Genomic DNA, 27,177 nt, shown 5'->3' with positions numbered 1-27,177 from the left:
AAAATCAATGGAAATTTCCTGGGTAAACCTGAGCTAGACACACATACACTCAGGCTAATGCTAGCTTATTATTTTTCTTCTAAATAGTTCACATACTTTCCTATTGAGAAAGACTGGAGGGCATGAATACAATAAAAAAGATGAGGGAAACCCAGCTGCACCCATAACAACCCCAACAAATTTCCTCCCTCTCCCTCTCTCTCTGTAGCAAGGCAAAAAACTCATACCTTCAATAAAACCTCACTAGTCTTAAAAATGCTCTTTGTATTTCTCCCGATGGTGAGGACTGGGCAAAGGTAGCTCTGTCTCTTTCCTTCCTTCCCCCAGGGCACAAGGAGAGGGAGGAACCTCAGCCAGGAAAGAAGAGGGGCTGGGCTCAGTAGCTCTGCAGGGTGATTAATTGAATCTGGCAAACTTAATCAGACCTATAGAGCTAGGCTCTTTCATTGGCTGAGGATCCTCCTCCCTTTGGGAAAAGGGAGATGGGGAGAGAAGGAGCCATGAAAGGCTGCTTTGCTGGCTGACTGATCGCTGGAGAGAAACACAAAATGGTGACCAAACATAGCAGGCAAGCGAGAATGAAGCAGACTACAGCCAGTTGCTGGAGGGCCTGATTGGAGCCCTTTGCGGGCCGGATGTACCTGTCCAAAATGAAGGAATAGTTCAGTTAAATGAAGGAATAGTCTAGTGGAGGAATAATCCCCTTTCCACTTTAAAATTTAAAACTATAACTTTGCTTTACAACAGATAAAACAGTAAAGAATAAAGTAGGGTTAATGGTAGAGTTGCAGAGGGAAATATCTGGGGACTTTGGGGGGTGGAGTTTGGGGGTGGAGCCAAGAGTAAGGTTATAACAAGCATGACTGAATTCTGAAGGGAGTTCTGGCCATTGCATTTAAAGGGACTACATGCCTTTTAAATGCCTTCCCTCCACTGGAAATAATTGAAAATAGGGGCACCTTCTTTGGGGGCTCATAGAATTGGAGCGCCAATCTTTTTGAAACTTGGAGGGTGTTTTGGGGAGAGGCATTGGATGCTATGATGAAAAATTGGTGCCTCTATCTCAAAAAACCCAACTCCTGAGAGCCCCCAGATACCCATTGATAAATTCTCCATTATGTTCTATGGGAATCAGTCTCCATAGGGAATGATGGAGTGCCCAGCAGATATTTCCCTCTCCCCTCCACTTTCTGATGACCCAGAAGTGGGGGAGGGCCTCCAAACTAAGGGATCTCCTGCCCCCAACTGAGGATTGGCAACCCTAGAATGGCTAGTCTAAAATTTGGCCTACATAAGCAACAGAATGTGGTGGTAGATTGCTGAGTTAGTGCTGTAGTCTGTGCCTCTTCAGCTGTAGCATGCCATTTTTTTAAGTACATGAAACTGCCTTTTACTGAATCATATAATTGCACAAGGCCTGGGGAGGGTGAGGTTTGGGGAGATGAGGGACCTTAGCAATATACAATGTTGTGGAGCAACCATTTTCTTCAGGGGAACTGTTCTTGGTCGCCTGTAGATCAATTGTAATAGCAGGAGATCTCTCAGTGCCACCTCGAGGCTGGCAACTCAACTTCAGCCCGAAGTCCTTCACATCACCTCATTTGTTGTTGTTGTTCAGTTGCACAGTTATACATGATCCTTATAATGGGGGATGCTGGGGGTTGACATTTGGACCTTCTGTGTGTGAAGTGTTGGTCTACCACAAAGTGAAAGCCCTCCCAAAACTTTCTTCTGTTGAATACACTCACATGTGAATGCAATGTAAGCATGAAATTTGAACAATAGGTAGGTGCATAAGCTTTATACCTTATGTGCTAATTATTTTGCTCGTGGGGAGGTTTCCCCCAAGCTTAGAGGGGCATGAAAAAGGAACACAGCTCTTTGAAATATATAATTAAAAACCCAGCTTGTAAATGCATGAGTCGCAGGTATTTTATTCGTTTCTTTACCTTTTAAAAACTGCAAGTAATGATTCCTAATTTTTAAAAGGTTATATTCCACCAAGAAAGGGCATACGTGGCAATGCATGTCCAATTTTTTTTATATCTCAGAGCCTCATTTCTATCATCTTTGTTTAAAATGATGAGAAATGGCTGCCCATATCCTATTTACTCTGAGGAAGGGAAAGCTCTGGTCCTTCCCTGCTTCTTTAAACTGCACATGCATTTTATATGAGCCAGGAGCTTTGCTGAGCAAGTGCGTCCAAAGGTTTAAGAGTCCCCCCCCCCCCACACACACACACGAGGAATTGACAATCCACCTTGAAAGTTGCCTGCTGTTCCCCACTACTAGAGAACAAGAATACAAAATGTTCATGACCCCCAGGAAGACCATATGCATTACACAAAAGGGCAGTTTACTCAAAGAATAGATATCAGTTCCTTGGTATGACATTTCCATCAAGCCTGACAGAGCTGAGAGAAGTACTCTTTGTTATAGAATCACAATTGCGCTGAAATTTATCCAGGTAGATTGTAGTGCCCGATCAGGTTATGTGGACTACAATGAAATGCAAAATAAATAAATAAATTCTGTGACCATATAAACATCTTAAATTGAAGAAGGGGCATTATAGATTTAATCAATGGATCCATATTTAAATGGCAAAGTTATTAAATTATGGGGATTTTAAAAGCTCTTAAACTTGAATTTCTATTACAGTACTCTTTGTCTTACCAGACTGTATGCTGGTTTTAAGACTAACAACAACAATAATGGCAGAGCAGTTTTGAACCACTGGCATATCTGTGGTGTGCTCTTACTAAAACCCTGAAGTCTGCCTGACCTGTTCCAATTGCTTTTATTTCAGAAAAGCAAGGCTGCAGCAAATGTTCTGCAGATATTTGCAGAGCCTTGACTTTGGCTACCTTGAAGAAGCAGCGTGACCTTTAATATAAGCAGGACAAGCTTTCATCCTGCTGCTATGTGAATGTAAAAGTACATTAGCCTGCTGTTAAGAACAGAGGTCTCTGCAACCACCAATAGGCCAAAATTTGCCCACATTGTCTTAATTTATATACCTGTTTGCCATCTGACAGTCAGTGAATCTGTTATGCTGTTTCAGGTTATGACCGTGGAGTGAAAGGCATTTTGAGAGAATATGTGTATTTCAAGCTATTCAGTGAAAAGATCTTATATATTTTTTAAACCTGGCACTTTTCACAGACTGTGTTACCACTTCTTCATGACACAGAAAGCTGTACGTGATTTTTTTTTCATATTCAGAAACAAATGAAGTGGCTGTGCGAGGTTTCTCAGAGATGTAATAAAGAAAAATAAAATTGCTTGATTTGAGAACAAAAGGGCTAAGCCCCCTCCCCACACATACAAAAAAAACACCCTGCAGTAAAAAACAGCTTTGTCCTTGTCCTATAATTACAAGGACAGTGTTTCTGTGGGCCACGTTTTAGGACTCTGCAGGCTACTCCTGCAGTTTGGGCCACACATTGAGCAATCCTGACTTAAACCTACTGAGCAATTACCTGAAATGTGTTCGCAGATATGGCTTTCCTCTCTTCTGAGATTATTTTCCATTACAACTAGTGCTGCTCTTAAAGTACAACTACAGTCATTACATCCATCCCCAAAACCCAACCGAACTGCCTTTATCCTATTTGATTGTTGATTCATTATGAAAGCTATTTGATGCTTTGTGATTGCCTTTGTGAGTACTTGATGTCTAAAAAAAAATCATTTACTTATTATTTTTTGCATAAATTGGTATGCATGCAAAGATGCTAGAATCACAGGAGCAATAGAATGGGGTCTCTTCTGTGTTAAGATTGGCTAAAGTCTCAGAGTTTGGCATTACAATCCTAAACAGGCTTACATTCTTCTAAGTCCACTGAAGTCAGTGGACTTAGAAAAAGGCCTCTCTGCTTAGCATGGCACTGTTAGTCACCTTTTCAGATGCCCTGGGGAGGTAGTGAAAATGTAAGGTGTAGAACCAAAAGCAAGCTGTTTTCCACATGGCCATCCCAACTCTTGTCTCCATTCAAGTTTATACAACCTCTTTCAGCATGTTCAAAAGAGAGAATAAAAGAGGTTGCTCCTCACAGGGTTTTTAAATAGAAAAGGCCCAGCAGGAACTCATTTGCATATTAGGCCACACACCCGAACACCAAGCCAGCCTCATCAAAACAAGAACAAAATAAATAAGGGATAGTTCTGGACCCTTCAGACCTCTGAGTCTGACCCAAAATTGTAGCATTTTCTCTTAATTGTTGGGGTCCAGTGAAGGCAATAAATATAAGGGAAGTAGCCAGAAGGTGTGGTGTGTATGTGTGTGTTTTCATTAGAAACCATGCCAAGCCTTATCCCAGTTCCAAAGTTTAACTCGCCATCTCTTTTCCAGCATGTTCTTCCAGTCTCATGTCTTTATCTTTCTAACAGAGAGAAGTGAAAGCTGTAGCTCTGTGGTAGAGTGTCTGCTTGTCATGCAGAAGGCTCTGAGTTGAATCCAAGCCATCTCCAATTTTTTAAAAAGGATCACATAGGAGAATCAGTTTGGTGTAGTGGTTAAGTGCATGGACTCTAATCTAGGGAATTGGGTTTGATTCCTCACTCCTCCATACGCAGCTGCTGTGCTGGGTGACCTTGGGTCAGTCACAAGTTCTGTCAGAGCTGTTCTCAAAAGAGCAGTTCTTGAAAGAGCTCTCTCAGCCCTACCTACCTCACAGGGTGTCTGTTGTGGGGAGAGGAAGGGAAAGGAGATTGTAAACTACTCTGAGTGAAGGACGGGGTATAAATCTAATCTCCTCCTCCTTCTAGATCAGGAATACAGTTCCAGCTGGCTTGGTATCGGGGTGTGTGGCCTAATATGCAAATAAGTTCCTGCTGGGCTTTTTCTATTTTAAAACAACGATGATGTCAGGGGTGTGGCCTAATATGCAAATGAGTTTCTGCTGGGGTTTTTCCTTCAAAAAACGCCCTGCATGCAGGTATCTCCTTGCCTTCTTTTTGTGTCTTGGAAAGTATGAGCCACAGAGCCCTGTAGTGCAGAGTGGGAAGCTGCAGTATTGCAGTCCAAGCTCTGCTCACAACCTGAGGTCGATCCCAGTGGAAGCTGGGTTTAGGTAGCCAGCTCAAGGTTGACTCAACCTTCCATCCTTCTGAGGTTGATAAAATGAGTACCCAACTTGCTGGGGGTAAAGTGTTGATGACTGGGGAATGTGATGGCAGACTATCCCGTAAAAAGTCTACTGTGAAAATGTTGTGATGTGACGCCACCCCAGAGTTGGAAATGACTGGTGCTTGCACAGGGGACTACCTTTACCTTTAAGTATAAGCCAAGTTAAGCTTTTAAGTAGGTGCATAGCATAACACCCACTTCAGGAAAAAAATAACGTTAGTTGTATATGCAGTCATTATTAATAACAAAAAAAGCATATACTGGAACAAAATCTAACAACCACTGAGTAAAGGGAAGTAAAATGAAAAGTGCATCCTCACCCTAGATCTAAAATTATTTCCTGTGAATTAAGAAGTTGCAGAATAAGTTTATGAACATAAGAACTTAAGAAAAACCTTGCTGGGTCACACCAGTGGTTCATCTAGTCCACCACCCTGTCTCATGCAGTGGCGAACCAATCACTCCAGAGGGATAACAGCTGATCACAGGGCTGAATCCTTCCCCTGAAGCTGTTTTCTGGCAGTGGTAGTTAGAGGTTTACTGCCTCCAAATGTGAAGGTTCTCTTTAGTTACCATGGCTAGTAGCCACTGATAGGCCTATCCTCCATGGATCTATCTAGTCTCTTTAGGATTAGGAGTTTTTGGTGAAGTTACTTATGAGTCTTTGGTGAGGTGCTTTGACAAAAGCCTTTTGGAAGTCCAAGTATATCATATCTACTGAGTCACTGTTGTCTACATGTTGGTTCATTTTCTCAAAGAACTCCAGAAGGCTGTTGAGGCAGGACTTCCCTTTGCAGAAGCCATGCTGATTTCCCATCAGCAAGCCTTGTTCCTTTGTGTGCCTAATAATTCTGTCTTTAATTATAGTTTCTCGTAATTTGCCTGGGAGAGACATTAGGCTAACTGGCCTGTAATTCTCTGATTCTTCTCTGGATCCCTTTAAAAAAACATTCTCAGGTTCTGTTCTGGGTTCTGTTTCATGGTCCTTTCTGTGGCCTCCATTTTATTGCCCTTCTTTGTTGAGGGCTGACTCAATTCTCTGGTCACTCACTTCACTCAAAGAGGATAGTGGTTTTGTATAATAGTCCACCAGACACACACCCCATCCACATCCTACCAAATGGAAAGTTACCAGCCAGCTCCCAGTAGGGTCTCTGCAGTTTTCCTTGATTATGTACAATCCCTGGTTACCCAGGAAACAGTCCCAGTTTTTCTCGCTACTTCTTGTTTGTTTTTTGCCATCAGTTTGCAGTTGACTTATGGTGACCCCTTTATGTTTTTAAGGCAAGAGAGTCATAGTCTCTGTATAGCTGTGCTGGAATTCTTTGGCAGCCTCCCATCTAAGTACTACCCAGGGATGGCCCTGTTTGACTTCCAAGATGCTACAAGATCAGGCTAGTTTGAGTTATCCAGATGAAAGTGCCCTGAACCTTACCGAATTAAAATTTAACGTATATCTTGAAAAGCTGTCATTTTTTAATTTAGCTGGAGTATCCTTTCACCACAGACACAATGTAGTGGAGAGCCAGTTTGGTGTAGTGGTTAAGTGTACGGACTCTTATCTGGGAGAACTGGGTTTGATTCCCCACTCCTCAACTTGCACCTGCTAGCATGGCCTTGGGTCAGCCATAGCTCTGGCAGAGGTTGTCCTTGAAAGGACAGCTGCTGTGAGAGCCCTCTCCAGCCCCACCCACCTCACAGGTGTCTGTTGTGGGAGAGGAAGGTAAAGGAGATTGTGAGCCGCTCCGAGACTCTTCGGAGTGGAGGGCGGGATATAAATCCAATATCATCTTCTTCGAAAACACAAGAGAAAAGATGCCAATTATCTTGCACTGGAGATGAGTTTGGAAGAGAATTTGAGGTGCCTTTAAAAAAAACTGAACTACAAAATGCTTCCAAACTATGGCAGTGCTCAACAAGTAAGAATCTTTGTTTTCCAGGCTGCACCCCTGAGTACAAGATTGGGAGGCTTGGAAACTCATGTATTGGCTCATGGGATGGTAAAAAGAGGCCAGTCTCCTATAATTATTTGAGAAGAGCGGGGGCTAGTAACACACATTTTTATGTTTGTAAATAAAATTATTTGGAGAGATTGGGATCCCTGAGTGGGTTACAGTAAATCCATAGTGGTATTCCTGAATTTTCATTTGTGTGTCTGTTTTTTAATGCAAGAGCTATCTGTCGGTACTCTTCTTTAGAGTCCATTTTGCAAGGAGTCCTCCCCTCTCCCGCAGAAATGAGCATACCTGAATATATTTGAGTCTAGGGGGGCACATGGGAAACATTTTGATCTTTTTTTTAGCTGCTCTCTCATTTTCACTTGCCTCTTGAGTTCCCATGAAAATGTAGCACCAGGAAGATTAAATGTGTAGGACTATCAAGCATTATTGGCAATTGTGACCACTAGGGACTTTCCTTTGCTGCAGCAGAAGCTAACCAAACATATGTTTAAAGTCTCCATTGTGGCACATTTGAGTTACTGTTTGCTCTGGATAATTTAAGTAGGCAAAAGTAGAGAAAAGTGTCTTAGTGAGGGATATGTAACTAATGTTGTTGGGGCGAGGAGAAGCACTTGAACCTAAATCAGTAGCTCGGATTAATGTTTTCCTAGAGAGCTTTGAAGATGTAAAGTGCCGTATAAGAGCTATACGCTAGATCACCTTTCGTCAGCTCAAATTGAACTCATTGACTGAAATCTTTGAAAACCTAAAATCTTTATCTGAAATGCCCCAAGAGTTTACATATGCTTCTGGTTTTTGTAATGGAACTGCAGAGATTTGGAATAGTCTGCTGAGGTTTTGCCATGTGTTTATAATGATGCACCAGTGCCAGAGAAATTTATACATCTTCTCAGGTAACATGAATAGTGGGGAAATTATTATAGTATACTATTATATTCTACCAAAAAATTATTATATTTCAGATTTTGAACAAGGTGAAATCTCAAACATGGTGAGCATAACCAGGAAGCTGCAGGATTTCAAAGGAATTCATGAGCATTCTTTCCCTCGCAGTACTTTGTACACAGATGGAACTGGAGTCCACAGATTTTTAGCTGTTAGTCTGTGTTTATCTGTCAATCTATTCCATTTTTATCCTGTCCTTTGTCCTAGATGGTTCTCTTATCCCCATTTTATCTTCCCAACATCCCTGTAAAATGGGTTTGAAAGGTGTGTGACCGGCCCAGGATCACCCAGTAAGTTTCAGGGCAGTGTGAGGATTTGCACCCAGATCTTCCAGATACTAGTCGGACATTCGAACCAATACACTACACTGGCTGTTAGAAGCAGATGGGATGCAGAGATCTGTCGGGGGCACCTCCTCTCCTTCCTTTCCAATATTAAAAATATATATATATTTACTGGATTTATTGTGCTGTAGTTCCTCTTCTTTTTCTCTCAGTTCTCTTGTCCTTCCTTTCCATTTAGGAAGGAAGAATACAAAACACTTGCACCTTTACTCAGAGTCTGTTTTATAAAGAAGAGGCTTCCAGCATGCATTTCTTATCTCCATTATTCAGTGGATGCTTTCAGTCTTTGGGAAGGGGAGAGGGGATTGTAATGGATGAAACTGAGAATGAAAATCATAAGTAACAAGAAGTATACTTTCAAATAATCAAGAAAATAGGGCTATGAATTGTGGGGAAATCAGAGGCCAATTGCAGGTGTTTGCAATATGAATAATTACGAATATACTGGCTACATAGCTAGCACCCGGTTAATAAAACATATGGTAAGTGAAAATTGCTGGGTTTTATTACAGAGAATATTTTGGTGGTGGAAAGTGTCCTCAAGTCACAGCTGAATTATGTGTTTTATAGGGTTTTTAAAGCAAGAGACATTTATAGGTAGTTTGCCATTGCCTGCCTCCATGTCATGATCCTGATATTCCTTGGAGGTCTCCCATCCAAATATGAGCCAGGGCTGGTGCTTGCTTACCCTCCAAGATCTGATGAGATTGGGTGAGCCTGGGCTATCCAGGTTAGAGCAGAGAATATCTTACACCTGAGAATGTTTCTAAAGCATCTTATGAAATATACTATCCAAATCAGTGTCAAACAAGCATCCCATAGGCCAGATCCCGCCCACAGAGGGCTCAGATCAGCTCCCTGAGCAACATCCTTCTCCTGCTTCCTTTTCCAGGGCTGCTGCTGCAGCTGCACCTTAGTTTGCTTTTTATCCATCTCCCTCAGTGGCTCTTTGCTTCCTGTTTTTTGCTTCCTACCTCTTGCCTCCCTCCCCTCTCCCTTGCACTATCTCTCTCTCTCTCTCTTACACACACAGAGAGCGCTCAGTGGTTGCTTCCTGCTTTGTGTGGGAGAGATACGAAAACAATCCTTCCCCCCATCCTACACATACAGAGCTTCTGCTTCCTTTTCCAGGGCTGTTTGTCCTCTTTTGGGGAGGAAGGGAGGGTGGAAGAAAGAGAGAGAGAGAGAAAACAAAGTTGTTGAAGTTCCATGGCAGTTTTAAGTTCAACAATTTTTATTCCAGGTAAAAGCTTTTGTGTGCAAGCACACTTCTTCTTTGAAGGGACGGAGGATTCATCTGACAAGCATGATGTACATTGAGAAACATTATTTTGGTTTATTCTGAAATTAAAAATATATATATATATTGGATTTCTCTGTTCCTATCTGGATTTATTTTTTCCTCAAAAGACCCTGATTAGCAATTAGAACACTTTGATTGGTCTTTATATCTTGGAGAGTGGAATAATTTCAGATGCCAAACGATAATAGCACATATTGGTAATGAGACAGGAAAACTAACTCTCAATGCAGCCCTGGAAGATGCATTGTCTTCTTGAGCTTCATTATCAGTTGCAATTGAGCAGTCTCTCTTTCTAACCTCCCTGCGAAATTCCTTTATAACAGCACTGCTGCTCTTAGGTCAGCAACTGAATGTTGTTGTTTCTAATGTCAGACTTAAGACCATTTATTCTTTGCATCCTCCTGGACTGAATCCTTCAGGATGGAATTGAGATCTCAGTTTCCTGTATCATTACCAGTGCTGGTATCGCCATGCCTACTATGTATTTGCATATCACACCTCATTCAGTCAAGCATGCTATTGTCATTCACCTGCTATTACCATTCGACATCACCTTTATAAAGTTAATGTCAATGGTACCTTGTGTTACATTTTACGGCACTAATGGCCCAGCCCAAAAAAGTGACACTTATGTCAGATTCAGCCCTCATAACAAATGAGTTTGACACTTCTGATCTAAAAACGTTCATGGGCCAAACATTTCACAGTATTTCATTGTCTATGTGCAGATGAAGATGGTAAATGACTTCAGAGGTTCATTCTGATGCGATTCATTCAAAACTAGCAAGATAAAAAAGTGTTTGAAGTCTCAGATATTATTACTGACTTGTACATTGTTATGCTTGTAAATGAAAGCCTGTGCAACTGTATTTTTGCAGAAACTACACAGATAGAAGATCCAAGAAAACAATGGAGGCAAGAGCAAGAGAAAATGCTAAAAGATTATCTTACAGTAGCACAAGATGCCCTAAGCACTCAAAAAGAACTGTATCATGTGAAGGAACAGAGATTGGCACTTGCTTTGGATGAGTATGTGAGGTTGAACGATGCTTACAAGGAAAAGTCAAGCTCTCACACAAGCTGTAAGTATAATGTGCTGCATCCTCTATTTTAGTGAGTTTCATTTACCATTGTCAGCTCAAGAACCAGTGACCGAGATGGTTTTCTCCTGATTCTGTGAGTTGTAGAATCTGGTTGCTCATTTGCACAGTAGATGCAAATAGATGTAAGAGAAGATACAGACACAGAAAACGTGGCAATAGAGACTGGAAGGGATAAAATTTAGTACTTTTTTCTAGTATGGTTTTATCTTGCTAGGTAAAAGATCTCAGGATGGTTTACATAGTTCTCTCCTCCACCACCATTTTGTCCTCAAAATGTTAGGTTAAGCTGAGAATATTTGATTGGCCCAAAATAATCCATTGAACTTCACAGCCAAGGAGGAATTTTATCCCAAATCTTCCCTGTTCTGGTCCTGTACTCTGGCTGCTATTGTGGTTAAAATGGAATGGTGTGATAATTCAGAGTAGCGAAGGGAGAGGCATAGTGTTGGTTTTACTCAGTGGCATGCATAAAGTCCCAGGTTCAAATGATGACATCTGAAGTATAAGATGGTGGGGATGGGGGTGTCTCTGCCCAAGAACTGCTGCCGATCTGTCTGAGGATAAGACAGCTTCATGTTCAGTTTTAAGCCTTCTGTTGGATAGAAATTGATTGCCCAGCATATTTAGAAGCATAAAGAATTCTTTTTGCTGTTCTGTGGCTAATTTTCTTGGAGTAACGCAATCCTGACATTCCTCTCCTATTTCCTGACTTGCCCTCTAGTAGTCTTAGTTTCCTAGATAAATATCCCCTGAGCAACCAATGGGAATTTAGTGTGAAAGACCAAGAGGGACAGGGGATCAGCAGGATTAATCCAAACAAGTCAGTGTATTAGGAAAAGGGAGGGTTAGACTTAGGTCTATAAAGAATTTTTAACCTGAATCAGAATTTATGTAGTTATTAACAGAATTTATATGCCACCTCTCCAGAGGTCTGCTGAAGGTGGCATACAAGTCAAAGAATACCATCATAAATTATCAAACATAAAATCCTCTGAGACTCTGTGGATCTCTGGAGAATTTGCTTACCCTGTATGTCTGTAACCCTGAACATGCCTTTTTTCCTTTGAATTTTACGTGTTGTTGATGCTAAGAGAAAACCTAGTCATTTACTGTGTTATGAAATATTTAGTCATGCCTCTGCCTATCTTCATATTTGAATGCTATGATATAAACAAAACATGCTTTGAATATTTATTTACATAAAGGAACTTTCAGTATATTGTATTAGAGAGAAGCACTGTATATGTAATATTATGTTAACTTTGTAGTTCTAAAACTACACAAGCAGAGAAATAATGATTTTGACTGAATAATGTTTTCCTCCTTTATTCCATGTTCCTCATAAGTATTCTCAAGCTCCTCTTCTAGCACTAAGTATGACCCTGATATTCTGAAGGCGGAAATCTCCACTACAAGATTAAGGGTAAGAGTGCTTAATAGTGTATTGGAAGATACAGGTCTGTGCTCTTCCAATTCATGTGGGTTTTAAATTTTGTTTAGTATATTTATATTCTGTACTGTTTGCAAATCATGCATCTTCCAAATAAACAAAGTAAAATAATAATCAATAATCAGCTGCAGCCAGCAGTGAGACCAGCAATCACGATCAGAAACAGAACCATCAATCAGTTTTTAAAAGCTCATTTTTTCACTAAACTCTGCCACATAAAAACAGTGAGAACCAAAGAAAGTAGTAAAATAAATAATCAAACTGGGACAGAAAAAAAATCTCAATGATGAACTAAATCAACAAAACTCAGGAGATAAAAATGTTTTTGCCTGAGTCTAAAGCTCAGCAAGCTGGGTGCCAGAAGAATTACCATGGGGAAGGATTTTTGAAATCAAGGGATGATGACAGAAAAGGCTCTGGTATGTAGCTGCCCAGCTTCTAAAGGTGGGAGTCGGCACAGCATTGCCTCTGAATAAACCAGCTGATGAGCGGTCTCATAGGGAAGAAGGCAATTCTTTGAATAGTGTGATCCCAGATATTTTAGGGCTTTTAAAAGCACCTTGAATTGTATCCAGAAGTGAATTCACTGCCAGATTAAATCTGTCAGAACTGGTGAAATGTATTCTTTAAAGCTCATTCCAGCAAGCAATCTTGCCACTGCAATTTTGTACCTATTGGAACTTCCAAAGAGACTTCAGAAGCAGCCTCAAGAAGGATGTGTTGCAACAGGCCTAACCTAGAAGTTACCAAGGCATGGCTGACTGTCTCTGGTACACCAGGCCAAACTGGCTAAAGGCACTGATGTGCCACATAGGGAAATTTATACTTGCATGTTTATTCCTGCCCAGAGCATCTGGCAACCCTGAAATTGAAATCCTGAAAGGCAGAAATTGAAATACTTGATTGGATGCACTGTGAATGAACAGTGTCTCAGTCTTAACTGAATTCAGCTGCAGTTTATTGGCCTACATCTAGCCCAGTACCAACTCCAGTTGCTCAGTTAGGATGTCTACGTCTCACCTGACAGACCTGAAAAGGAGAAGTAATGTTGCTTCATATTTAAGCATTATTTACTTCTCCTTGCTCCCCAATGAGGACTCCGAGCAGCATGCGTTGTTCTATTATCTTCTATTTTTCCTTCACAAAATCCCCATGAGGTAGGTGAGGCAGAGCATGTGAGGGGCCCAAGATCACCCAGCAAACCTGATCCCAGTCTAACATAACATAACATAACAATTTTATTTATATCCCGCCCTCCCCGCCGGAGCAGGCTCAGGGCGGCTCACAACAAAATTCCATACATTAGTTATACAAAAAATTTTTAAACAACTACATTAACAGTTTAATTAAAATTCTGAGTAAAATTCTAAAATTAATAAAATAGTATAATATAATATGCTAGTGCTATTTTCTGATGGCAAGCCCCCTAGCAGCTTCCCTCTTAGTCAGTGAAGGCCAGTCGGAAGAGGATAGTCTTGCAGGCCCTGCGGAACTGTTCAAGGTCCCGCAGGGCCCGCGTTTCCTCTGGAAGTTGGTTCCATAGGCGTGGAGCCATAGTGGAGAAGGCCCGGTCGTGGGTGCTTTGCAGCTTCACCTCTTTCGGCCCGGGAATGGTCAACAGATTTTTCTGTTGACACTCTAATCACCACACTTGAGCTCTGTTGTTAACACTTCTTTGGACATCCAGTGCTTCCATGTAGATATCACACAGTGACAGCATACAGGACAAGATGGAGCTTATAGCACAAGTGTTCTCAGCAGCCAGCCACACAGGAACAGTATCACTGAAGTGTAATGCCCCCAATAATACCTCACAGCCAACGGTCCAGATACTACAGTTGATGATGTTAACAGCATCATGTGGCCACTATTTTTCCACCAGAAAACAAGGCAATTTCAAGCCCAAAACCAGACTGAAAATCGAATTAAAATATTTTTTTGTATCTGGACACTAAACTGTCCTAAGCATCTGAAATAAATATTCCCTGCGCAGATGAATGAACAAATACAAATGACATGAATTTGATTTTAGGTTTTCTTGATGGTTTGGTTCCATGCTGAAAAAGAGAGTAGAGTAGGGTTCTCAACCTCCAGGCGAAGCATGGAGGTCTCCCAGAATAACAGCTCATCTCCAGACAGAGATCCTTTCCCCTGGAGAAATTGGCAGCCTTGGAAGGTAGACTTTATGGCATTATATCCCTCAGAGGTCACTCTTCTCCCCAAATTCTGCCTTTTCCAGGCTCTACCCTCAAATCTCCAAGAATTTCCCAACCTGGAATTGGCAGCCTTAGAGAAGAAGGGGGGTGGGAATCTGTTTGATTACTAAAAGATTATGTTGGGAATCATAAGGCCTACAAGAAGGATGAGGACTGTAATAAGGAATAGAGTTAAGTGAAACTGATTGAAAAAAACAGCTGGATACACCCCGATATTTTATAGAGGTGTATAGTCTAGAGAAAATTTGGATGTCTAGATATCATTTATTTGAAATGCAGTTCATATGACTATTGCTTGGGCCCCTGTCTGGGTAACTACAGTTCAGAATGCAAGCCCAGATAAATGGGAAATGTGTGATCCCCCAGCTATTGCCCTGTGCCCTGTAAGTTATGGTGTACAGGGCTCCTTGAAAGTGAATGTTGAGAACCCTTCCCTGCATGTACACTGTCCTTCTCTTTCAAACAATGCCAGTAGGTACTCTCACTCTCTCTCCTTAATAAGAACAGGTGGCATGCACACCCAGCCAATGACAAATTAACGTAGTTGAGTTAAATGTGGATTTCAAGTTTAATTACTGTAATGAGGTTATCCAAATAAAGAGATGTCTTCTAATCTGGCACGTCTCTTACATTAGTTGCTTGTTTAGGAACATCAAGAGGAAGATAGAATTCCTTTGTGTTCATCAAATAGTAACAAGGGTTTATTTATATGTGATAGCAAGGCTGCTTGTGTTGACACGGAGAAATTATGCTAGCAGACATAGCTAAATACTGACATATGCTGTACTTTCTACAGAGCAATTGGTTCTTTTTATGACCAGTTATTTCACCTGTCATATTAATAAGCATTAGCATACCCCTGTTACCCTTGCAAAATGTTCATTTCTTATATATATTATGCGAACACTAATAAAGATTAACAGTTGTGGAGATAAGAGAGCAAATGCAAAATACTCAGGCCAAAGTTATGCATGAGGAGGGCATGTTATCCACAGGGACATGTGGTCCATAAGGAACGCTTACTTAAGCCAATGCTTCTTCCCATGACCTGCATCAGCTACAAATGAGCCTGCTCTGGCGGGGAGGGCAGGATATAAATAAAATATTATTATTATTAAATTGGTGAAGAGGGACAGTTACAACAAAGAATGCAAATGTGTCCAATGGTGTGCTCATTTCCCCATGTTATGAATTTGCCTAAGCTAGCTTTTTAGGGAGAAAGGTTCTTACTTACATTCAAGCTTTCCATATGCAAGGGGATCTTAATGGCAGAGGACATTCAGTCAAGGATTCTTTCTCTCCATGCTTAGACTAAGAGTGTATTGCTCTCTCCCTGAATACTTGAGTCAACTTTATGATGACTATCCTTTGAACGCTCACACCTTCTGAGACATCAATTTGCAACATTATTTATTTACTGTTTGCAGCACTGTTAGCCACTGCCTCACTCTTAACCAGATTCCACAAGGCAGCTTGCAAAATTAAAGCATTTGACTAGAGTTTCTGAGCTGCAATCCTCCATGTGCACGGGACAGTATAAGGGTGCAATCACTTGAGAGATTTGGCCCGACCTAGCCACGCTTCCCATCCGGCTTTAATGTGTTCTACCACACGAGTGCATCGGCCTCCTGAGTCCCTCCCACGTACCTGCCTTGTCTCAGGATAGGCTGGGACTGGATTAAATAGCTACCGGGAATTTCCATGTAGCAAACCTCTAAATTGTATGCTGAATGGCTGGGCACGCACTGCAGCCACACCCACACCCACCCAGCATGTGCATGAGCAGTCTGAAGACTCCTCTTGCACATATGCAGCTGGTACCTCTCCCAGCAGCAGGGCGGGGACTGTGTGAATGCCGGGGCATGGATAAAAGAGAAACGGCTTTTTCAGAGCTGTGATAATACCACGCCTAATCTCCAAGTGTGATTGCATCCCAAGGAGCAGCTCCTGAGGAGCTTTCATATAAGTGTCTCTTTCTGTACCACATTCTCATGGCTGTAGACATGTCACTGTTTTGCTGAGCGTGTTGGCAGTATTCACGGAATTCACACAGAGCTGAGGCTTCCCTGCTTCAGCCGAGAAAGTGGATGGATGAAATTTGACCAGAGAAGTTGTGTGTATATATGTCTGTGCCCTGAAATTATTTCCCAGATCTTCTTCGTGGTCTCTGTGCTTCACACCCATGGGATAGAGCACCTGTGCCGATCCCCGAATCGGTATCTGAAAAGCCCGGGATTTTTCCGCGCTCGGCGCCAATGGGCATCCGCAGGCGTCCCAGTACGCATGCTCACCAGCGCCAGCGCGGGGATCCCGCCAGTTCCTTTCTGACCGCTGCGCGGAGAGGTTTGCCTTTCGTGTCCCCGGTCGGTGAGATACTGTTTTTTTGCCTTTATCGTTGTAGATAGCCCGTTTGTTGTTTTCCTTAGCATAGATAGTTAGTTAGTTAGTTAAAAAAAAAGTTTGTGTGTGTGTCTGTCGGACTGCCCTCCGGGGCCTTCCCCCTCATTTGTTTTCCCCCAAAGTTTTTTCCCCTCAGAGGACTCTGAGCGGGTTTTTATCGACTGGAGTCTATGGAAAGTCGCTGGGGTTTTTTCAAATATTGCCGTTCCTGCGGGAAAAAGATTGCCCCCCCCCAGACGGCCATTCTCTGTGTCTTCTCTGCTTGGGTGAAGCGCACCATGTGGAGTCCTGCCCACATTGCCTCCGCTTCTCCAAGCAAATGAGGAAGAACCGGGTGGCGCGGATTTCGGCGGCTCTAACCGAATCGGCACTCCGCCCTCAAAAATCGGCATCGGGCCCATCAGCATCGACCATGGCAGATGTGACCCCGGTCGTGACCGAAATGCCGATCGAGCAATGCTCCTCCACAAAACCATAAGAACATAAGAACATAAGAGAAGCCATGTTGGATCAGGCCAACGGCCCATCAAGTCCAACACTCTGTGTCACACAGTGGCAAAAAATGTTATATACACACATACACTGTGGCTAATAGCCACTGGTGGACCTGTGCTCCATACACTGTGGCTAATAGCCACTGATGGACCTGTGCTCCATATTTTTATCTAAACCCCTCTTGAAGGTGGCTATACTTGTGGCCGCCACCACCTCCATGATGGGATGGAAACGCCCACTAAAAAGCGTCGGGATGACTCGGGGACCCGAGCATCCGCCCCGAAGAAGGCCAAGGAGAAGCAGAAGAGGCCCCGCACTCCATCGGCATCACGCAACGTTTCGGCACCGACTGCCCCACCGAGGAAGATCCTGGCGTCCCCGTGCCACAGCCCATCGGCATCGAGAGGCAGTACCCAACAACACCATCTCTCGATGTCCGAGCAGGAGATCGACCTCACCCAGCGATCCTCGTCATCCGGGTCACGACATCACAGTAGGAGCGGGTCGATCTCAGAAGTGGAAACTTCGGCGCTGATGGATCCATCTCCCCCGATGGAACCCAGAGGCAGACGGGAGCTAGAGCCCTCCATGGCACCACGCCATTTCCCACCGCTGCCATCCTGGGAGCAGCGTCAATGGCCGCCCTCCTATCTGTATCCGTACCCTCCTTATCAGTGGTATCCACCAAGGGAGTTTGCGGAATGGGATCAACAGTCCGAGGCATCCTGTATATCGAGGCTGTTGCACCATTCCCGAAGACTATCGGCATCGATCCCTCCGGAGAGGCGCACTACATCAGCGGCTGAGACTCGTCAGCGACCATCGACATCGATCCGCTCGCCGATCCGGGAATCGACGCTGATCCTTTCTGAGCATCGGGAGTCTTCTTCATCGGACTCTGAGAGCGGTGCCGACACCCAGGAGGGTGCTTTGGAGCCTTCGCCAAGGTCCCAGACGACTGAAGATCTCCCGATTTCGCCATCGGAGGATCTGAAGTCCTATGGCGACCTTGTGAAGAGGATGGCAACCTCCCTCTCCCTGCCTGTGATGCAACCACAACCCGTCGTGGATGATAATGTCTTTGACATTATGCAGAGGGACACATCCACAGCAGTCGCTTTGCCAGTCACCAAAGTGATTCTGCAGGCAGTGAAGGAGCCCTGGAAGAAACCGTCTTCAACTCCAGTGTCATCCAGAAGGCTGGACCATATGTACAGGGTCCAGGAGACAGGGGCTGAGTTCCTTTTCACCCACCTGAAACCGAACTCAGTGGTCATCTCGTCTTCATCCAAGGCACGAAAGGTCTATTCATCCCCACCCGACAAGGAGGGAAAGAAGCTGGACAACATGGGAAGAAAGGTTTATTCTACAGGGGCCCTAGGAGTAAAGGTATCTAATTATGCGGCTTGCATGGCTAGATACCAGTACTCCGTATGGGAATAACTCACCCCTTTCCTCTCTTCCCTGAGCGAGGACAAAAAGGCTGCTGCCAGGAAGTTGCAGAAAGAAGGCTTTGCTGTGGCCAAGCAGCAATTGGCTGCAGCAAAGCACATGGTGGACGTGTTGGCAAAGGCAATCACGTCCACTGTGTGCATTCGTCAGCACTCCCGGTTAAGATCAACAGCCCTGCAGCAGGACACTAGGGCTTTTGTCGAGGACTTGCCCTTCGAGGGGGATGGCCTGTTTAGCACCACCACAGACAGTGCACTGCAGGAAATAGACAAGAGCCTGAAGACCTCTAGGAACCTGGGTGTGCAGGCTAGCTCCAGGGCTCCCAAGGCGAAGCAGTGGCACAAACCGTGGGCCAAGAAGCCTTTCCAAAAATTTTCGCCGGAACAACAATGGCGACCTCGCTCCACCCAGCCTGACAGACCATCGTACTCAGGCAACAACAGGAACCGCTACCGTTCTCAGACCACCGGCCAATCCAAGGGTGCTCGCCCTCAAAAGCAGGGCCTTTGACTTTCTCGTGGCACGCGTCATCACCCCTACTTCAACATCTATCCGCCTCCGCCCTTTCCAACCTGCCTGGGAGTTGATCTCTTCAGACAGGTGGGCCTTGTCCGTTATACAAGAGGGCTATAAAATAGAGTTTGCACAGATTCCGAACCAATCCGTGGTGATCACCACTCCTCCTTCTCCACCTCTGCTGGCGGAGGTGAACAACCTCCTACAGAAACAAGCCATAGAGAGAGTTCCGATGGAGGCCAGGATGGGAGGTTTTTACTCTCGCTACTTCCTGGTCCCCAAGAAGGACGGGGGCTTAAGACCAATTATGGATCTTTGGAATCTGAACAAATTCATTCCGTACCAGAAGTTCAGAATGTCCACACTGCAAACAATCCTGCCCCTCATCAACCAAGGGGACTGGATGGCGACCCTGGACCTCAAGGATGCCTATTTCCATGTCAGCATCCATCCGGCGTTCTGGTGTTTCCTCAGGTTTGCAGTGGGTTCCCAGCACTTCCAGTTAAAAGCCCTTCCGTTCGGCCTGTCCACTACACCTCGGGTGTTTATGAAGATGATGAGTGTTGTGGCTGCCCACCTCCATCTCCAGGGAGTTGTCGTTTTTCCATACATCGACGACTGGCTCCTTGTGGCGAAGTCGAGGGAAAGTTTGTCAACGCACATTGTCATCACTCTACGTCTTCTCGACACCTTGGGGTTGCAGGTCAATTTGGAGAAATCTCATCTTACTCCGTCAAGGACAGTGCAGTTCATAGGGGCTTTGCTGGATACAAACCAGCATCGTGCATACCTGCCTTCGCAGAGGGCAAAGGACATTGTCGGTCTGGTACAACTGCTTCAGAGGCGAAAGTGGGGCACAGCAGCTTCAGCGGATGCTGGGCCTGATGGCGGCAACGACAAGTGTGCTACTTTTTGCGAAACTGAGAATGAGAGGCCTACAGTTGTGGTTTCTTCACCAGTTTCGCCCACTCAGAGACTCACCTCGAAAGAGGTTCACCATCCCATCCGGGACTCTTCAGACGCTACAGTGGTGGGAGTCAGAGAACAACATCTGCCAGGGAGCTCCCATCCATCTGCCAACTCCTACTGTGACTATCACCACAGATTCTTCCTTGTGGGGTTGGGGGGCCCACATGGAAGGCCTGTGTGTGGGGTGCCAGTGGCCACCAAAACTGACTCAGTCCACATAAACTACCTGGAACTGCTGGCGGTTCACTTTGCCCTACGCTCTTTCCTTCCCTTAGTGGCGGGGAAGACTGTAGCGCTGCTTACGGACAATACCACTGCCCTGTGCTACATCAACAGGCAGGAAGGGACAGTGTCTCGTCGGCTCTGCGCTTTGGCGATGGATCTCTGGTCAGAGTGTCTCTTCGTGAAGGCGGCACATCTTCCGGGGGTCCTCAACATTCAGGCAGACTCCCTCAGCAGGGGTGGGGCCTCCCCACACGAGTGGGAACTGCAGTGGCATTTTCTGAAGCCTGTATTCCAGCTTTGGGGCTACCCGCAGCTGGACGTCTTCGCCACAGCCGAGAACAAGAAATGCCCCATGTTCTGTTCCAGATGGGGAGTGGATCCAGCCTCTCTGGGAGACGGGCTCCTGTTTCCTTGGGAGGGTCGATTCATCTACATGTTCCCGCCTCTGCCGTTGTTGACAAAGGTGGTCAACAAGATAGCAAGGGAGAGACCACGCTGCATCCTGGTGACTCCCTGGTGGCCTCGCCAGAACTGGTTCTCGATCCTGCTCCAACTGTCGGCGGGGGGGGGGTCTTCTACCAGTTCTCGGCAGAACCGGACCTTCTGTCAGCTCCAGGCGGGCATGTATTCCATCACAACATGCCCCATCTGAAGCTGACAGCGTGGTTCATCGACCAGTAGAGTTCTCTGACAGGGTCCAGCAGGTCCTTATGAACAGCAGGAAACCATCCACCCGCGCTTCCTATGACAGGAAGTGGCAGAGATTTACTAAGTTTTTAGTTGACCCGTCAGTCTCACCTAGCAGGGTGGGGTTGCCAGCAATTTTTTATTTTTTGTTGTCCCTAGTGGACGCAGGCCTGGTTTTCTCCTCCGTCAAAGTTTATTTGGCGGCAATATCTGCCTTCCATGATCCGGTGGAGGGGTACTCCGTTTTTGCACACCCTCAGTCCAAGAAATCTTTGAAGGGGTTGTTTAGGCTGCATCCACCATCAAGATGTGGGACTTGACTTTAGTGCTGGACAAACTAACCTGTCGCCCCTTTGAGCCGATGGCTACGTGCTCTTTGCAGCTCTTGTCATGGAAGACTGCATTTTTGGTTGCCATCACATCAGCACGTCGTGTTGGGGAGCTCACGGCGATGTGGTCTGATTATCCTTATCTTGTTTTTCGAGAGGCTGGGGTTTCCCTGGCTCCGGACATTAGTTTTCTTCCAAAGGTGGTCTCTCAGTTCCACCTCAATTTAGAAGTTTGGTTGCCCACTTTTTACCCTGGTCCCTCCTCAGACGAGGAACGTAGGTTGCATGCTCTGGACGTTAAGCGTGTTTTGCTGTTTTATTTGAAACGTTCAAAGGTTTTTCGTAAGGATAAGCAGCCTTTTGTTTCGTATGCTGCTCCCAAGAGAGGTTCCAGGATTTCGTCTCAGAGGCTCTCAAAATGGCTCACTGAGACGATTAAACTCTGTTATTTGTTGGCAAAGAAGCTGTTACCTGGGCCTGTTCGTGGACACTCCACAAGAGCGATGGCCACGTCGGTGGCATTCCTAAGAGGCGTGTCCCTTTCTGATGTCTGAAAGGCTGCCACCAGGTCTTCTCCGCATGCCTTCTTGAAGCACTATGCGCTGGATGTGCATGCTCAGCAGAGGACTCGGTTGGGAACTGCGGTGCTGCAAGCTGTTTCTTCCGGTTGACCGTCTTCCCGCCTCCAGGTATGTCTTGCTTGCTAGTCTCCCATGGGTATGAAGCACAGAGACCACGAAGAAGATAGACAGGTTGCTTACCTGTAACTGTAGATCTTCGAGTGGTCATCTGTGCATTCACACTACCCGCCCTCCTTCCCCACTGCTGACGGTCTCCCTCCAGTAGGGGCTTCCAGCGGTCAGGAAGGAACTGGCGGGATCCCTGCGCTGGCGCCAGTGAGCATGCGTACTGGGACGCCTGCGCATGCCCATTGGCGCCAAGCGCGGAAAAATCCCAGGCTTTTCAGATACCGATTTGGGGATCGGCGCAGGCACTCTATCCCATGGGTGTGAATGCACAGATGACCACTCGAAGATCTACAGTTACAGGTAAGCAACCTGTCTATCCTAGTCCAACACTTTAACCACTGCGCCATGCTGGCTTTCATGTTGGAATTGATTTTTTTTTTTTACTGTCATGATTATATATACAAATTAAATAACATTTTCAGCATCTGTGTTTGTTTTCTGGCCATTACTAATTTTTGTTTTGTTTTGTGATTATTACTGAAAACAATTTTGTCATATTGAGGAGGGTCCCTGACCTGGATAGCCCCAACCTAGTCTGATCTCAGAAGCTAAGCAGGACCAACATAGAGGCAGGCAATGATCAACCACCTCTGAACGTCTCTTGCCCTGAAAACCCTATACAGGGTCGCCATAAGTCAGCTGTGACTTGATGGCAACAAAAAACAACAGAGGAGGGGCATTAAAAAATTATCTGCCCAGTGGGTGAAATCGGCTAGGTATACCACTGGTTCAGAGCCCTTTTATTTCTTTGAGATCTCTTACAGCAGAGCTTGGGAAGAGAAGCATTTTAAATCTGGGCACTTTTTTGGGTAGAAAAAGCCCAGCAGGAACTCATTTGCATATTAGGCCACACCTTCCGCCATCACCCTTGTTTCGCACAGGGCTTTTTTGTAGAAAAAGTCCAGCGGGGACTCATTTGCATATTAGTCCACACCCCCTGACACCAAGCCAGCTGGAACTGCGTTCCTGTGTGTTCCTACCAAAAAAAAAGCCCTGTTTCAGACACAAAATATAATATGCAAGGCAGCCTGCTGTGGTACAGGGTTGTGTTGTTCTGGTGCATGGTAGGTCAGAGCAAGACTTATTTCAGAAGCCACAAAGAACCAACAGGGAAAATCACATATTTGGATTGCAGAAGTACTAACTATTCTCAACCATGTGCACGGTTGCCTAAAATTTCTAATTTTTTTTAAAAACCCATTTTGTGTACAAGGTTAAAAAGCTGAAGAGAGAACTCTCACAGATGAAGCAGGAATTACTGTATAAAGAGCAAGGCTTTGAAACGCTGCAACAGTAAGTATAAGAAGATAATTGAAATGGACTTAAATAATTCAGTCTGCTGGTTAGGACCAAATCAAACAGAATTATTGCATCCATTTACAGAGCAAAGCTTCGGAATAAGGAGAAGGCTGAGAAAAACCTACTTTCAGGGATCTTAACTGCTGCTTTAAAATAAGAATTTTTTAAAATGTAGACAGCTAGAAAGTGAAAACACAAAACCATAACACTGTTTCAAAGCAGTAGAATTCAATCTTTCCACATGCCACTTGCTTTCCAGGTGTAGTGAGATGGATCCAGGTAAAGTCACCCCCATCTTGTTCTTACAATCCTTTTACCCAAAATTACTTCTGCTAGAAGATGATGGGGGAAGGGCAATTTCCTTCTCATTTTTTGTCTGCAAAGGTCTCATGATTTGCAACCATCAGCTTTTCAGAGGTCATGGAGATTGGCTGAAGCAATGCAGGAAGATTCACAAGAATCCTTGTGCTCTTCTTCCTTTGGCTGCAACCCATCCAGCTTAACAGCATACATCTGTTTACTCAGAAGTAAATCCTACTCAGAATGTTTAGACTAGCAATCTGGGAGGTCAAGAATTCCAAATCTGGCTATTGCCGAAGCCATGATTATTCTACAGTGAAACTGATATCTGTTTCTGATCATAACAAGATTTTAACCAGTATGTTGCCAAGTAATGAAGACCAATACTGAAGTTTACACACAATGCACGGTTCCAAGTCTTTACACTTAAATAAATGTCAGAGAGAAAGAAAGCAGAAAAACTGGCTGGTATTTATTTAATTTAGATTTCACTTTAAAGCATACTGTTTAAGAAGAAAACTAGATCTGAAGTTTAAAACCTGCTACTATCCCAAGATTAAAGGTTAGCCAAACATGCTGGTAGAATTCCATTAATGTAACAATGAAGTATTGTTTTAAAGCACCTTGCTCACAAGCAATTTTGATAGGAATCTAAAGCATGTTTGGGAAACTCTCTGTGGCATACCGCAAGCAAACAATGGACACTTATTGGAAAGATTCAAGCAGCCACCCTTTGGTTAGCACTAATTCCATTAATTAAAAATAAGGAGTCAAAATCTCATATGTTGGAGACCCTTTGTAAAATTAATTTCTGCCTTAAAGATAAACAGTTGCAGGTGGAAATGTGAAACGTTGTGTTCTGAAGCAGTAGACATTCCCTGTCCATAAAACTTCTCATTCACGTCTCTTGGTTTGGTATGCAGTTATTCAGGTTAGGTGCTATTAGTGCTAACCTCTCTCACCTACCTAATCACAAATTAGACACACCTATCTTGGGGCACATTTGCTCAGGGTGTTTTTAGTACTAGATGATATCCACTGAGGAACACAAATGGCTTAACATGGGAGAGCAAACGAAGGAAAAGGGGGAAAAACATGAAATATGCCGATAATGCTACAAGGGTCAAGCTACAGCTGATAAAATAATATCAGAATAAATATTTATTCTATAGTATACACAACAGTAAAATTAATAACATAGGGTCTGAATAGAATTAGGGTCAGAAGAACAAGTTTTAATTTCTTATACAAATAATTTCTCATACAAAGATGAACATGTCAAATGACTAATGCAAGACCATATGCGTTTTGGCCTCAAGGGCCTTCCTCAGTCATCAACAATACATGCTTTTGAAAAAACACATCCAGGCACTACTATATATCAATCCTGATCAGGTGTTGTTATCTCATATATTGTGTGGTATGATGTAAACTTATAAAGAAGGCCATGGGTCTCTTCACATGGTAGCTGCACTCAAACATAAATCTTCATTGATATAATAATCTGAAGGTTTCCATTATTTGTGGACGTGTGTGTCATCAACCAGCAATTGAAGCCAAATGTTCTTGTTTTGGTCATTTGAGATGTTCATCAACTTTGTATGGGAACTTATTACAGTTTACGTAAAGCTTGTTCTGACTCTAATACAGCCTGATATTCAGGTTCTATGTTTTTAATTTTATTATTGTGTACGCCATATAAGAAATAGTTATTTTGATATTGTTTTATCTGCTGAACTTGACACTTGCAGAATTATTAGCATGGGAGAGCCTCATGCCAGCATTGCTCTGGTTCTTCTGTGGGCTGCCTCCAAAGTACTGGCCCTGGTGATACGACTCTCCTTATGCCCTTCCACAATGTGAATAGACTAGGTCTTGCTGTGCAGAGCTGGCTCTCCTCCCAGGAGGGTGCCAACACACTGCTGGGGCTTGGCTTGCTCCCAGCTGGTTGTGGCATCAAAGGAGACATCGGTATGTGCTATGCCCATTGCTATTTCCCAGAACCGTGCTGCTGCCCAGGTTTGAGGCAAGTCCCTGAGGGGCAGGCAACACCAGTGGGGCACAGCATACTCCTGAACAGAGCCATCCTGTCAGACATAGCCTATATACATCAGCTCCTCCTGGATCCAAGCCATTTGCTGTCCAGGTATGCGACAAGCCTATATGGGTAATGAACACAGCATATGTACCAGTTGCACGTCTGTAGTTTGGCTGAAATTTTGCTCACTGAAATGAAGAAGTGTCTCAACATGTATTTCTTTCAGACAAGTTTCTCACCCATTGGTTATCAAGTCTTTTTGTAAATTTGGCTTCCTGTTCAGTGCAACCTACTATTTCCCTTTCCATACTCAGATAATGTAATTAAGTGTCAATCTTCCTGTATTACTGGTACAAAAGTACTTTTTAATCCCTGAAACTGAACTATAATACTTACATAGATAATTTAATTTTTAAAAATTAAAACCTTAATGTCAAAGTCAAGAAACACCTTGCCTCTTCAGCATACAAATTCTATGTAAGATATTGAATATGTACATATTGCTGCAGACTGCTTCTTATCTTTGAACCGTTAGCGCACCCTTCTCTTTGAACATAATTTGCAACTGAAAATAATAGATGATGACCAAAAGAACAAGAAAGAAGAATTCTATATGCTGGCCTTTAATTCCAGTTCTTTGGAGAAGTTTTGATTCCTAATATAAAGCTGTTGTTTGACAGCTTTTAGAAGCTAGTTTAAAGTTTTGGTCAAATTTGAAACAGTGTCTAAACAAACTGAAAGTTAGATAGCATTCATGGACTACCTCCTTCATCAGCAGTTTCCTGAGACCACCAAAAAGCTGATGCAGGCATCCTAGGCACCTTGTGGACAAAATGGGACAGGATGTGGGAGGAGAGAGAATCAGGAGAAATTAACCCCCCCCTTGCTCTTCCAGTGGCCCAATAGGCTCCACTGACATGGTTACATCCTCCTCACTGCAGCCTTCTCTGGCCTGTGGCATGTTGACCAGGAGGTTCCTACTGTGTACCCACAAGCACCTTCTGCCTGCAGTTGGTAGGATCCCACCCATTGTTTATTTTATTGTTAATATGAGTGGCTTTGAGAATATTTCTTCTAAAAATGTAGTACGTAATTAATTTTTTACAACTGAGTTTTATTAAACTACGCATCTGGAGATACCCACTGTACTTAGAGATTATTTTTTTTAAAAAAATCAGTATGTTTCTTGTGCGCAGTGTTTTGTAATCTCTCCAGAAAAAGCCATTTACAGAAGGGGGCTGTAATCTGAAGCTACGTTAAGCATG

The 27,177-nt window shown here is 43.8% G+C and overlaps 1 protein-coding gene across 1 annotated transcript in view; it reads left to right on the top strand.

Annotated features, from left to right (window-relative positions):
- WWC2 (WW and C2 domain containing 2) overlaps positions 1 to 27,177 on the top strand; it is a 194,262-nt gene that overhangs the window by 94,807 nt on the left and 72,278 nt on the right. The window contains exons 3-5 of the mRNA XM_060246480.1: positions 10,563 to 10,766; positions 12,134 to 12,210; positions 23,489 to 23,568. Coding sequence (XP_060102463.1) covers positions 10,563 to 10,766; positions 12,134 to 12,210; positions 23,489 to 23,568 — 361 coding nt within the window. The remainder of the gene's footprint in view (positions 1 to 10,562; positions 10,767 to 12,133; positions 12,211 to 23,488; positions 23,569 to 27,177) is intronic.

This window comes from Heteronotia binoei, chromosome 9, assembly GCF_032191835.1.
Source record: "Heteronotia binoei isolate CCM8104 ecotype False Entrance Well chromosome 9, APGP_CSIRO_Hbin_v1, whole genome shotgun sequence".
NCBI classification, from domain to species: domain Eukaryota; kingdom Metazoa; phylum Chordata; class Lepidosauria; order Squamata; family Gekkonidae; genus Heteronotia; species Heteronotia binoei.
The sequence above is the reverse complement of the archived record's forward strand: the minus strand, read 5'-3'. Positions and strand labels throughout refer to the sequence as shown.